General features: G+C 39.7%; 2 protein-coding genes across 4 annotated transcripts; one reads left to right on the forward strand and one right to left on the reverse strand.

Annotated features, from left to right (window-relative positions):
* The first annotated feature begins 4520 nt into the window (after positions 1 to 4520).
* LOC103428313 (linoleate 9S-lipoxygenase 6) lies at positions 4521 to 8176 on the forward strand. 2 transcript variants are annotated; one of them, XM_008366420.4, is made up of 9 exons: positions 4521 to 4876; positions 4974 to 5257; positions 5348 to 5631; positions 5695 to 6008; positions 6095 to 6180; positions 6282 to 6371; positions 6518 to 6816; positions 6915 to 7178; positions 7288 to 8176. In XM_008366420.4, the coding sequence occupies exons 1-9, from the start codon at positions 4726 to 4728 to the stop codon at positions 8060 to 8062; spliced, it is 2547 nt and encodes an 848-aa protein (XP_008364642.3). In that variant the 5' UTR covers positions 4521 to 4725; the 3' UTR covers positions 8063 to 8176. The 2 variants fall into 2 exon arrangements, with proteins under 2 accessions (XP_008364642.3, XP_008364640.3); XM_008366418.4 differs by having other exon boundaries at positions 5348 to 5588; positions 5670 to 6008.
* LOC103428347 (uncharacterized) lies at positions 8094 to 11296 on the reverse strand. Of its 2 annotated transcripts, none has more exons than XR_011581426.1 (9): positions 10899 to 11296; positions 10634 to 10783; positions 9958 to 10172; positions 9752 to 9822; positions 9459 to 9621; positions 9061 to 9253; positions 8778 to 8936; positions 8559 to 8670; positions 8094 to 8479 (listed from the first exon to the last, which is right to left on the reverse strand). XR_011581426.1 is itself a non-coding variant. In XM_029102412.2 (9 exons), exons 1-9 carry the CDS (start codon positions 11248 to 11250, stop codon positions 8387 to 8389), a joined length of 1485 nt encoding a protein of 494 aa, XP_028958245.2. In that variant the 5' UTR covers positions 11251 to 11294; the 3' UTR covers positions 8094 to 8386. The 2 variants fall into 2 exon arrangements, 1 of the variants encoding a protein (XP_028958245.2); XM_029102412.2 differs by having other exon boundaries at positions 8559 to 8647; positions 10899 to 11294.
* Between the last annotated feature and the right edge of the window lie 343 nt (positions 11297 to 11639).

The following is an 11639-nucleotide window of genomic DNA, read 5'->3' on the forward strand; positions in this document are numbered from 1 at the left end:
TCCTTAGGTGTGTTGTGTTCCATAAAGCTTGCTTTTATATAAGCAAATTACGAGCAACATAGTGAAAGGCATATTAGTAGAGTCACCTAACATTCCATCCAATAAAGATAGATTGAAGTGGATTAGTGATTAGTCATCCAGTCACCTTTACAACATTCCATCTTGAATGGTCACAAGTCTTCGATTGACTCCTTAAAATCTTGATATGTTTTTGGATGCTCCCCTTGATGAGTAGTATCATATATGTTATGCTTGTTGACTTTCCACATGCTTGTTCTTGAACTGGGCTAGAGGGTCTTCTGCTAGACTTCCTCCAAATGTCTGAATTTACTCCTTTTATTTGGAGCTGAATTTGATTCAAAGGTGGTGGACACTTGATCTTGAATCAGACTTGTGATTTCTTCAAGGACTGTCGAGGCTTGATCTTGAATGAAATTGGACCATGAGGAGCTTCACGTGGCAAATAGTCTTCAGCTTTGTCAGGGATGAATCAGCACGTGTTTGTTGCGCTTATCTCCACATGCTTCAATGTATCATTTTCACTTGTCTTATCTGTTCCCCTTGCATAAGTGGTATTTTTCTTGGTTTTCCCCCATGCATGTGTGACATCTTCTCTTATAGTATTTGTCCCCTGTTGCAAGAATGGAATGCAACCCTTTCATTTGGATGGTTCATCACTTTTTCGTGACTGGAGACCCAGCTCCAACAACAGTTGGAGATGGTTACTCGAGAGCAATGCTAGGTAAGCAATCAGGAAAGGTTCCAGGCAATTGGTTCCTTACCAGAAGTTTGATTGAAGGTTCCGACATATTGCTTTCTTTATCCTTGTCTTTGTAGGTAAGAACAAGGACAAAGGAAAGAATATGGAAAAAACATGATAAGAGATACTCTTGCTTTCGACCCTGATGATATGAGATACTCTTACTTTGGTGTGACTTGTTTTGAAGAGGTATTCTCGGAAAGGAAGACATGAGTATTTCGAGATGCTTTGTTGAAGATGCATTCTCGGAGATGAGGAAGAGTTAGGTATTCTTGCAGGTCTGCTTTGTTATGGAGAACGGAGGTCGACATATATAGAGATTTCCCAATAGCAAGTAGTGGTGTTGTGCATTTACTCTTGTCAGCAACTGTGGTGTAATTAGAACAGTAAGATTTACGCGTTTTCAACTTTGTCAGAGATCTTTGACAAAGTTGCACACGATATCCGAAAAAACTGAGATTGCGTCTGAAAAATGCCAACAAACTTTATTCAAGAAAATCTGGCTTTTGAAATTCGGAAAGCGGTGCCTCTTCGATATCTGAACAAGTGGCTTTGTTGCCTCTTCTTTTATAGAGACATCAATTGTGTTCAAAAGTATGCTAAAAAAGTTGTTGCCTGTAAAAATTTTCCCCTTCTTGCACTTCTGAGATTTTGACCTCATTTTTCCTTCATCATTTTTGAAAATGGCTTGCCCATCTAACATTTTCTTAGATTTGAGTCTTAGGAGTGATACAGACAAGCATCGTCAAGATAATATATGGCGCTCGTCCTTCTTATCTTCTAATGGTCCTCTTACAGTTGGGGATTCTGTGATGAAGAATAACATAACCGTTATTGTGGTAGCTAGGAATCTTCTCACTCTAAAGGATAACAGAATCCTTTCAAAAAAGTCTGATGAGTCGACCGTTCAAGACTCTTTGGCTCTTAGTGTTCAATGTGCGGGCTCTGTATCCAATATGGGCCAACGCTTACTTGTTCAAACTCGCCAAGTTGAATCATTGATGCCTGAGGTGACAAGTCTTAAACAAGAGATCAGATGGGCTTAAGCACGAGAATAGAATGTTACACGTGCTTGTAAATAATTACTCGATGAACATGAAAAGAAAGCTCGACCAGCTGCAGAAATCTGAAAGTCGGATTCAAAGTGATCACCAGAGATTCGTTGCTAGATTTCGAAAGCAACTGCTGCCTTCCCCTTTTGGTGTTTTGTCAAGTACTGGGGTGCCACATGATCAATCTCCAGTTCCTCCTCCTTCTAGGGTACTGCCGAACATTGAGGCTTCACATGAGCAACCTTTGTGAAGGTTTCATCCTGTTTGTTTGTTTTAACTCATGTGTATGCACATATCTATAATTTCTCGAAGATATTAATAGATAAGCTTTATTTCATTCAATATATTGTGTCAAATACAATAAAGCATTTACTTCACTAAGATGTGGTACTTCTGGACCAAATATCAATTTATTTTTTCCCTCATGAAGATAAATGATCATTCTTAATGTCAACATCATTTAAGTATTCAACTCATAATCTTCAATCTATATGATTCTTTAATATCATAAACATCATGGATAAAATTCGTGTTGGCATATTGTTCGATCTGCAGTTCGAGACAATTATTATGTCGTGCATCATTGCCTTTTTCAGATTGTGCCATGCATATTCCATAAACTTCTTTTTTTTTTCTTTCTTTGTCTATCTCTACCAGTCTCGAAACCCAGGACCAGCTGGGTTGTTGTGGAGGTCACACAAAACCAACTCAATATAAAAAGGTTACCAGAGACTGACGTTGTTCTTGCATGGCCCAGAGAACATGGCATCACAAAAGCAAGAACCTCCCTACAGAGACATAGATGATAGTGGGGTTGACGGAGGCACAAGAGATGGAGGCTTGTGTGGATTCATTCTTGCCATCACCATCTCAGACAACCGAGTATTCATGAGAGTTCTTGAGATTCGTCGAAAACGACGTAATTTGGGTTTCCAAGTCTGATGAGATTATTCTGGATCTCTAGAAATCAGTTGTCAAGTACGAGTTTTCTCATCTCGTGACGACTTCAGGTCATTGTAAATTTCAATTCTCACCGGAATTCGGCGGGGCGTTTCAGGGGCGGTGGGAGAGACAGAAAATAGACATACCTTTTATTTTGTGAGATTTTGGCTAGCAGAGGTGAGAGGTAGGTAATGCTTCACCGGATTTATGACGTTGTGCTTTCCACTGACATGAGAGCTTCTCGTGTTGATAACGTGTTGTAAAATCAACGGTGTGTGCAGTGAAATAAATGAAACAAGACACAAAATTTACGAGGTTCCTCTATAGTCAGTGTGACTGGAGTAAGTCATCTGGGCAGCAGTGGTGCTTTCCATTATAATTTAGAATAATAGAAGTACAAAAATAACTCTCTCTATTATCTCCTATCCTCTTCCTCTCTTTTCTCTCTTCCTCTTCCGTGAACTTCTTACTTTCATTCTTAGGTGTGTTGTGTTCCATAAGACTTGCTTTTATAGAAGCAAATCACGAGCACCATAGTGAAAGGCATATTAGTGGAGTCACCTAGCATTCCATCCAATAAAGACAGATTAAAGTGGATTAGTGGCCATCCATCTAGTCACCTTTACAACACCTTTTTTTTAAAATTTTTATTTTTGTTAGTAGGAGAAAAATGCTAAATTGTATAAGCAAAAAGAAAATGAAAATAGAACTCCACCAAAAATATAGGAGGAAAAAAAAAATAGCATGTACCACTGAAGAAAAAAATAATAAAAAAATTCTTCCTCCTTGAAATTAACGTATTTTTTATCTTTTAAACATGTTAAATGCAACTATTAATTCTTCATTATCATCTAAAATCATCTCTGCAAAAATAATTCAATTTCGACATTGTTTTGGTTATCCATGCATGTTAAACCAATATTTTGATATAAAGTAGTGTCTTCATGATGAAATGAACATTTGTTTGATACATATGAATGGCTAAACTATTTTCATTTTTGTAAAAATAATCTTTAAATGATGATAAAAAAAAATTAATAGTTCCGATTTATAGAAGTCTTGTGGCCATGGCATGTAATTTCTGTAGATCTGAAAAAGCTGAAAAGTTGCTAGTACATTGCATTGTACTTGAGAAGTTGAAACACTAAGGATTCATTTGGTGGACAGGATGAAATAGGTTATTTCCAATTAAATTGAACTTGTAACCCATCCAATGTTTGGTGAGAAAAATATATCACACATTGGATTGGCTACAAAACCAAAATAAAGGAAAATACGATGAGTTATGTAATCCATACATAACTCATCCAATGCCAATCCTATCCCTGAAGCTCAATCCCATCCAGCCTAGCTAATGGATCCTAAGCGTGCGGGCATGCAGGTTTCGGCTAAATAGTAAATACATTCTATTTAATTTTCCAGGGAAACTGGAAAATACGTAGGCTGGACGCAGATGCAGATGCTTGTTGTAATTCCTGGTCTCCTTGTTGATTCCACAAGTGCTCAATAAGACAGCCACTTCACGTTACATTGTATGGTGTTCATAAGAGGAGTAGAGTGAAAGATTTTCCACCAAACTGCAGATGCCGTTCCGTGGTTGTTACTTGTTGCACAAGCGAATGCAATTGGATACGACAGCAGGCAGATGTTCCCAATTGGCACCCTTTGGCACTTCTCGTTTTCCACCTGCCGTATTTGTTGCTCAATTTTCGCAAGTCTACTAGCGATATCGATAAAAGAATCAAGGACAGAATCACAAAACTTGTACTTGGAATGGAACTAAAATATCACAAAAGAAGAAGAAAACCTCTGGTCAAGCAATGAATCACATGCCTTGATAAGAATAAGAGGCAAAGCATAAGTCTTTACCTTTCACATTCATCTACATTATTAATAACTTCATTTTTCTCATAAAAAGTTCTCCATGGTTGATTTGCCGAGTCACTTTTCCATGCACAGGAGGCAGCAAATATGCAACACCAGCGCCACCCAGTTACTAGCCCACAGCGGAGCAGACGCTCAACTATCAAAGGAGAAGTTGTCGTTGTCCAGAGCCATAAACAATCTGGTTCGGGAAAATCAGCTTCTCTTCGATTATATAGTTCGACAGAAGTTGATCCAAGTGAGTTCAAACTGGAGCAATTACTTTGAAAAACTAATGAGCTTTGTGTAATTCTCTGACCCGAAAATCTTCGCTTTCTTGATGTTGTATCCAACAGAAACTGGCAAAGGCAAGTTGAGCAACCAAGCTTACCTCAAATGTGGAACCACCAAAACAGATGATGGTGAAAAAACCAGAACATATAGGGTCAAGTTCCAGGTTGAACCAAACTTTGGAAATCCAGGAGCTTTGGTTGTAAGAAACCGAGGCAAGAATAGGTTTTTCCTCCAATCTGCATCTCTTCAAATCCAGAACAATCAGATTATACTTTTCGACTGCCACTCCTGGGTGTATCCATTCCGAACGACCAAAAATTTAGATCGAATTTTCTTTGCAAATACTGTAAGTTGCACAAATACTAACTTGCCTGTTTTATTTGACACAAGTATTTGCAAATGCAATTAAGCAACACAGCTGCTCATGTTGTTACAGAAATATCTTCCCCATCAAACACCCCAAGCTCTAATAGAACTGAGGAAGGAAGAGCTTATTAGCTTGAGAGGAGATGGAACTGGGGAGAGGAAAGAATGGGAACGAATTTACGATTATGATTACTACAATGACCTCGGGGATCCTGACAAAGGCGAAGAACACAATAGACCTGTCTTGGGTGGGTCGGAATTACATCCATATCCGCGCAGAGGAAGAACAGGCCGCCATCCTAGCAAGGCAGGTATACAACTTCTCTTTCTTCTCATTTCAATTTTGTTGTCAGAGCAAATAGTATTTCCATGGCTAACATGACAAATCGTAGATCCTTTAACTGAAAGCCGACCAAGTACCATTAACCTGGACATATACGTTCCTCCGGATGAGAGGTTCAGCCCCAAGAAACAATCTGAGTTCGCATCAAACTCGATCCAGGCTGTCCTGCATTTCCTGACCCATAAGGTAGAATCTGTGATACAGCCCGGTTCCAATCATTTTGAGTCATTTGATGAGATACATGACATGTTTTCTCGCAACAAAAGTCAAGTAGTTGAGGGCGCTCTCAAAGAGAAACTGAAAGCTTTAGTACCAAAAGAGTTTTTCAAAGAAGTTACTCATGCAATCAAGAACCCCTTGAAATTTCCAGTTCCTCAAATCATAGCAGGTGACGGAGCTGACTATTACACTACTGCAGCTTGCACGGTAGATGCCACTTCATAACTCTTTAGATTGTTGTTTTCCACTTTCCAGAAAACGAATTTGCATGGAAGCATGATGAGGAGTTCGGCCGCCAAATGCTTGCAGGAATCAATCCAGCACGAATACGATCCTTGGAGGTACATCCTACCCTTACTCAACCTGTACTGTTTCTACGCGATTAACAACAAAACAATTCTAGTTATCTTCATATATCGGTTTTCTTTTGAGAAAATTGAAGGTATTTCCACCACGAAGCAAAAACGGACAAGTGAGTTTAATAGAGCAATCAGACATAGAGCACAACCTCGAAGGAATGACTCTTCCTCAGGTAATTCTGTATGATCATCCTGCCTCCCAAACTGAAAAATCAGTATATAATTCACACCGGTTGTAAATTCAACCCAACGTTGTATCACAGAAGGAATGCATTTTCATAGCAATTGTTTTTTTTATAAATTTCCATAAACTTCACAGGCAATGAACAAAAGGAGAATGTTCATCTTGGATCACCATGACTATCTCATGCCCTTCTTAAGCCAAATCAACTCAAAGGATGTTTGTACTTACGCATCCTGTACACTACTATTCTTGAAGAGCGATTTCACACTAAAGCCAATAGCAATAGAACTTAGTTTGCCGGGTTTAGAAGTAAACAACGAGATCAATTGGGTAGTTCAACCGGCAAGTCAGGGCGAAGCTGCAGCACTGTGGCAGTATGCTAAGGCCCATGTTGCAGTTAATGACTCTGTCTATCATCAACTAGTCAGCCATTGGTGAGTTGAACTGTTTGATGAACCCTAAATACTGCATTTATCATTGTTCATTGCATTTCATACAACCAAAATGCTTGCCCGTGCAATGAATCTTTTAGGTTGCATACACATGCGGTGGTTGAGCCATTCATCATTGCTACTAGAAGGCAGCTCAGTGTGATGCACCCAGTCCATTGGCTACTAGATCCTCATTTCAAAGACACCATGCACGTAAACGCTCTGGCTCGGAGTATGCTCATTAACTCTGGTGGAATCCTTGAGAAGACATTGTTTTCTGCTGAACTCTCGATGCAGTTATCTGCTGAGCTCTACAAAGAGTGGCGATTTGATGAACAAGCCCTTCCTGCTGATCTACTTAAAAGGTATTTATAATTCCATGATAACCCTGGGTCATAATTCGACATTCAGTGAGCAATATTGTTTATCTGAAGATGCTTTCCAAGAAGTGATTTCTTTGTGAACACTTTTCAGAGGTATGGCCATAGAAGACCCAGATCCGAATAACCCTTCCGGGGTTCAGCTCCTTTTCCAGGACTATCCCTATGCTGCAGATGGACTTGAGATATGGACTGCTATCCAGACTTGGGTAACAGATTTTTGCATGCTCTTCTACACAGACGACGTTTCTGTAAGATCTGATGAAGAAATCCAAGCATGGTGGTCTGAAATCCGAAACGTTGGTCACGGTGATAAGAGCAGCGAGACATGGTGGTACCAAATGGCATCACGCGAGGACCTCATCAAAGCTTTGACAACTCTTATATGGATTGCATCAGCCTTGCATGCTTCAGTAAACTTTGGGCAATATGCATATGCTGGTTATCCTCTAAATCGTCCCACACTGTGCCGAAGGTTCATTCCTGAGGAAGGAACATTTGAATATGCAGAGTTCTTGACGGATCCAGACAAATACTACCTTAACATGTTGACTGAAAGGGGTGAGATGATCTTGGGTATAGCACTTGCAGAGGTGCTCTCACAACACACGTCGGATGAAGTGTACTTGGGTCAGAGGCCATCAACAATGTGGATACATAATGAACAGGTTAGCGATAAGTTTGAAAAGTTCAAAAGAAAACTTCGAATGTTAGAGGAAAGAATTGAGTGCAAGAACACCGATCCCAGGCTTACCAACAGACGGGGGCATGCCAAGATTCCTTACATGCTTCTGTACCCTGATACACCCAATGTTGAATCCAGAGGGGGCATCACGGGGAAGGGGATTCCAAACAGTATATCAATTTGACATGTTTTAGGCAGTATGAAAGATATGCGACTTTTCGAGCCCAGGAGCCGCACCATAATGTATTTTAATTTATATGAAAACGTGGAAATATGTACACAACACTTCTCTATAGAACACCTGGCTAAATAGCACAAAACAATCATAGAAGATGAAAGATAAGATATGGAATACATAAAGATGAGCAGAAAGGTTCTCCCAGACATGACCTTAGAACTTAGGCTATCCTGAGTGCCCAAGCTACGTTATGAATTTATGATTCATATAGCCCATGAAATGATCATGAAAATCACTGTCTTAATGTTGAATACATTGGTGGTTTTATCATCAACATCGACCATGAACAGTGAACGGTGCAGAGTTAACCTTCTCAGAATTTCCTAGCACCATATCCGTGAGCATTTCGGCAGTCCCTAGAGCCTGAAATTGGAACGAAATGATGGATGATTCTTCCTTCACTTGACATAACTTTTAACAAATAATCAGTACAAAAAATTACCAAGGAAAGTCCTCCCCCTTCATGCCCAGTTGCAAGGAACACGTTTGCCAAACCGGGCATAGGCCCAATCACTGGCTTCCCATCTGGCACTGAGATACAAGGTTATGTCATTCTTCAATTCACCGGAAATGACAAAAGTTTTTAGTACTAGCATAAATCTTAGAATCCAATGATCCAGAGGATCACATTAATTAGGTTCTAAAAGATTTCAGGACTTACTGTAAGGTCGTAATCCTACTCGCACTTCTCTACCCTTACTGATATCTGAAAAGAGCTTTTCTTTTAATTTGGGAAAGAACTCCCCAGCTCGCTCCCATATACGGATAATAATGGATTCTTCCAACTCGGTGCAGAACCCAGCAAATTGGCGGCTGCTTCCTAGAAAGTCATAATAACTGGAGGTAAGACTCTCTTGGATTTGTAAAACATGAGCTTGAGTTATTCTTTACAAAATTCCATGTCTTGTCAAGAAACGAAACAAATAATCAAAGTAAAATTTTACCAAGAATAATGTTCCCCATTGTATCCATAGTGGCTGTCATTGACACAGACAAGGATTGTTCATCTTGATTAAGCAATTCAGAAGTCGATATGCTTGGAAGCGGATTTGCAGTTTGATGATCAACGTATCCCACCTCCATCAGCCCATGATTGAGATGAAAGGAATTAAAATTCTCAAGCACTAAAAGGTGACCCTGTCATGCAGAACAAAAATCTTAGGTCATTCTTAAAATAAAAGTTGGAGAAATTAGAGCAACTCGTTCAGAAGGTTGAATGGCATAAAACACGTACAAACTTCAGTTATAAGTTAACATTATTAAATTACATTTATGCATCTGGAAATCCAACTAAGTCGGTTTAATATACACAAGAGAAGTCTGTTCAAATCCTAATTTAAACCTTTCGTGGTTTCACGGGGACATCCAGCACAATTTCTGATTCTTTCAGCAGGTCACGCATCAAAGACCCACTCCAACAACCAGCTGCGACTACGATAGCCTTCTTGCAGTGCAATGTATTCCTAGAAGTCTTAATAGCCACAACATCCCCATTGCCACCAGATCTGAGCACATAAGAAATGTATGAGTATTAGCTTAACAATGTAACTGAACTACTGAAAACCAAATTCTCCATTCTTGTCCGTTGGTTTCTCAGTGTATCTCCAGAGCACCGAATAAAACATGACAGCAAACCTTAATAAACTAATCACCGGATGATTATAAAACTCAGCATATCTACCCTTCGATGCATAATTCCTGTTACCCTGCGTAAGTGGCGGATCATAAATTACACCAATAACAAGAGGATCACTAAATTTGTTCACTATGCGACATGTGAATACACAATATCATTCACGTGCCAGAAATGAGTAAAATTCAGGGCAGAATAAATGAAAAACCTGTTCAAGATATTCAACACCACGGCGTGCATCCAACTGGCAATCATCAGGTAGAAAGGCAGCTCCAGTGTCTTTATCAGCCAAGAGTTCAGGTTCCTTTACATGCAAGTCACTGGAAGACAAGTACTCCGCTCTTAACCCGGCTTCACATACCTGCTTAACCCTCCTTTTCAACACGTCTAAGTCCTCAGGAGTTCTACCAACTAGCAAGCTTCCTATAAAAGCAGACTAACACTTCAAAATAAATACAAAAAAAATAAAAGATAAAAAATAATAGAATCACCATATTAATTCATTGAATTTGCTACTAAACAATGTGACATGTGTCAGTATCTTTTCTGTTAATGATAAATGAGGTTCATAGCGTGTCAAAATTTGAATAAATAAAGCATACTTGGGACTACTTGAAATTCAAAAAACATTTTATGACAACCAAAATCTCTTCTAGCCGCATTTGGCAGAAAAACTTAAGATTGCTTCTAGGTCACGCCAGAAGCTCTTTCTAAATAAGCACCTGCCACATGGAGCACTTCCAAGTGTTTTTCATGCAACATTTGATTTTTTAATATAAAATTCGAAGTGTTTGTAACGAAATCATTTTTATTAAAAGCGCTTATGAACAAAACTGTTTTCTACAAAAGCAGTAGCGAACGAGCCTTCGAAACGCAGAAAATACCTGTTTTCTTCCAACCCAATAGTTGCAGAGGGTCCAAACCTTGCTCAATCAAACTCTCAGCCAATTCCTCCCAAAGCTTCTGGCTTCTGAGCCCCAAGTCCCAAAGGTCGCTGCCGGGAGTTTTGTGTCCCATCCATATATATCCTTGGCCTAAAACAAAAGATCAACATTTTCATCAGATTAAATTTGACCCAACATTTTTCCGGCATCTAATTTGATTTTCCCGCCTACCAAACAGTCAGTTAGAAGGAAAAAGTTAACTTACCGGCACCGGTGGCGCCAGAGCAAGGGACAGACTTGTCAATTACGGCGACCGACAGGTCCGACCCGATTAGGAACTGCCGGGCAATGGTCAACCCGATTATTCCAGCTCCGATTACTAAAACATCGAATGTTTGATCAGACCGGGATTCCGAATGGGACAAGGTGGCGGGTTCGGGTCGGCCGGATCGGGTTGCGGCGGTGCGCAAGGAGAGCGGTTTGGATGCGAATTTGGAGGAGCCGAAGGAGGTTGACTTGGAGGCGAAGCTGGATGGCTTGAAGTGACTTCGTAAAGACGAGACGGCGTCGTTTGTGTGGGGCTTCGGGTGCGAGAGCAAATTCGAAGCTGCAGCCATCGAAGCTTTGTTGACTTTTCTTCTGAGTTTCAGTTAATCCGAGGGGAGTGTTGGTGTAAAGGGAAAGCAGAATATTACAGCGAGACGACACGTCGTTTTACCGGGAGTAGCGGATTGGTCATTTGAATAAAACTCAACAGAAAACTGAAATTCAAACGGGATGAAGTGATTTTCACTCAATTTTTTATGGATTAAACTTGCGTTGTCCTAAGTAGAAATGCACATAAATGTCCACATGTTTTTTTATTATTTTTATCTTTAATATCTAATATTAGAAAGCCAGAAACACATTTTGGCGTCTCGAAACTTCACCAAAGAAGATTGGACTAAAAAGCCCTTCAAACCAACAAAAATCTAAAACTGACAGAAAAAATAGGATTATAATTGCT

This window comes from Malus domestica, chromosome 05, assembly GCF_042453785.1.
Source record: "Malus domestica chromosome 05, GDT2T_hap1".
In the NCBI taxonomy this organism is placed as follows: Eukaryota; Viridiplantae; Streptophyta; class Magnoliopsida; order Rosales; family Rosaceae; genus Malus; species Malus domestica.

What these genes read in the sequence shown, in the direction of transcription:
- LOC103428313 (XM_008366420.4), top strand. Translation starts at nt 4,726, where the DNA reads ATGCAACACCAGCGCCACCCAGTTACTAGCCCACAGCGGAGCAGACGC. An exon ending in ATTTCAATTTTGTTGTCAGA is followed by an intron (nt 5,632 to 5,694) that starts GCAAATAGTATT and finishes AAGCCGACCAAG; the next exon opens with TACCATTAACCTGGACATAT. An exon ending in AAGGAATGACTCTTCCTCAG is followed by an intron (nt 6,372 to 6,517) that starts GTAATTCTGTAT and finishes TAAACTTCACAG; the next exon opens with GCAATGAACAAAAGGAGAAT.
- LOC103428347 (XM_029102412.2), bottom strand. Translation starts at nt 11,250, where the DNA reads ATGGCTGCAGCTTCGAATTTGCTCTCGCACCCGAAGCCCCACACAAAC. An exon ending in CTCTGGCGCCACCGGTGCCG is followed by an intron (nt 10,784 to 10,898) that starts GTAAGTTAACTT and finishes CTTTTGTTTTAG; the next exon opens with GCCAAGGATATATATGGATG. An exon ending in AGTAGGATTACGACCTTACA is followed by an intron (nt 8,648 to 8,777) that starts GTAAGTCCTGAA and finishes CTTGTATCTCAG; the next exon opens with TGCCAGATGGGAAGCCAGTG.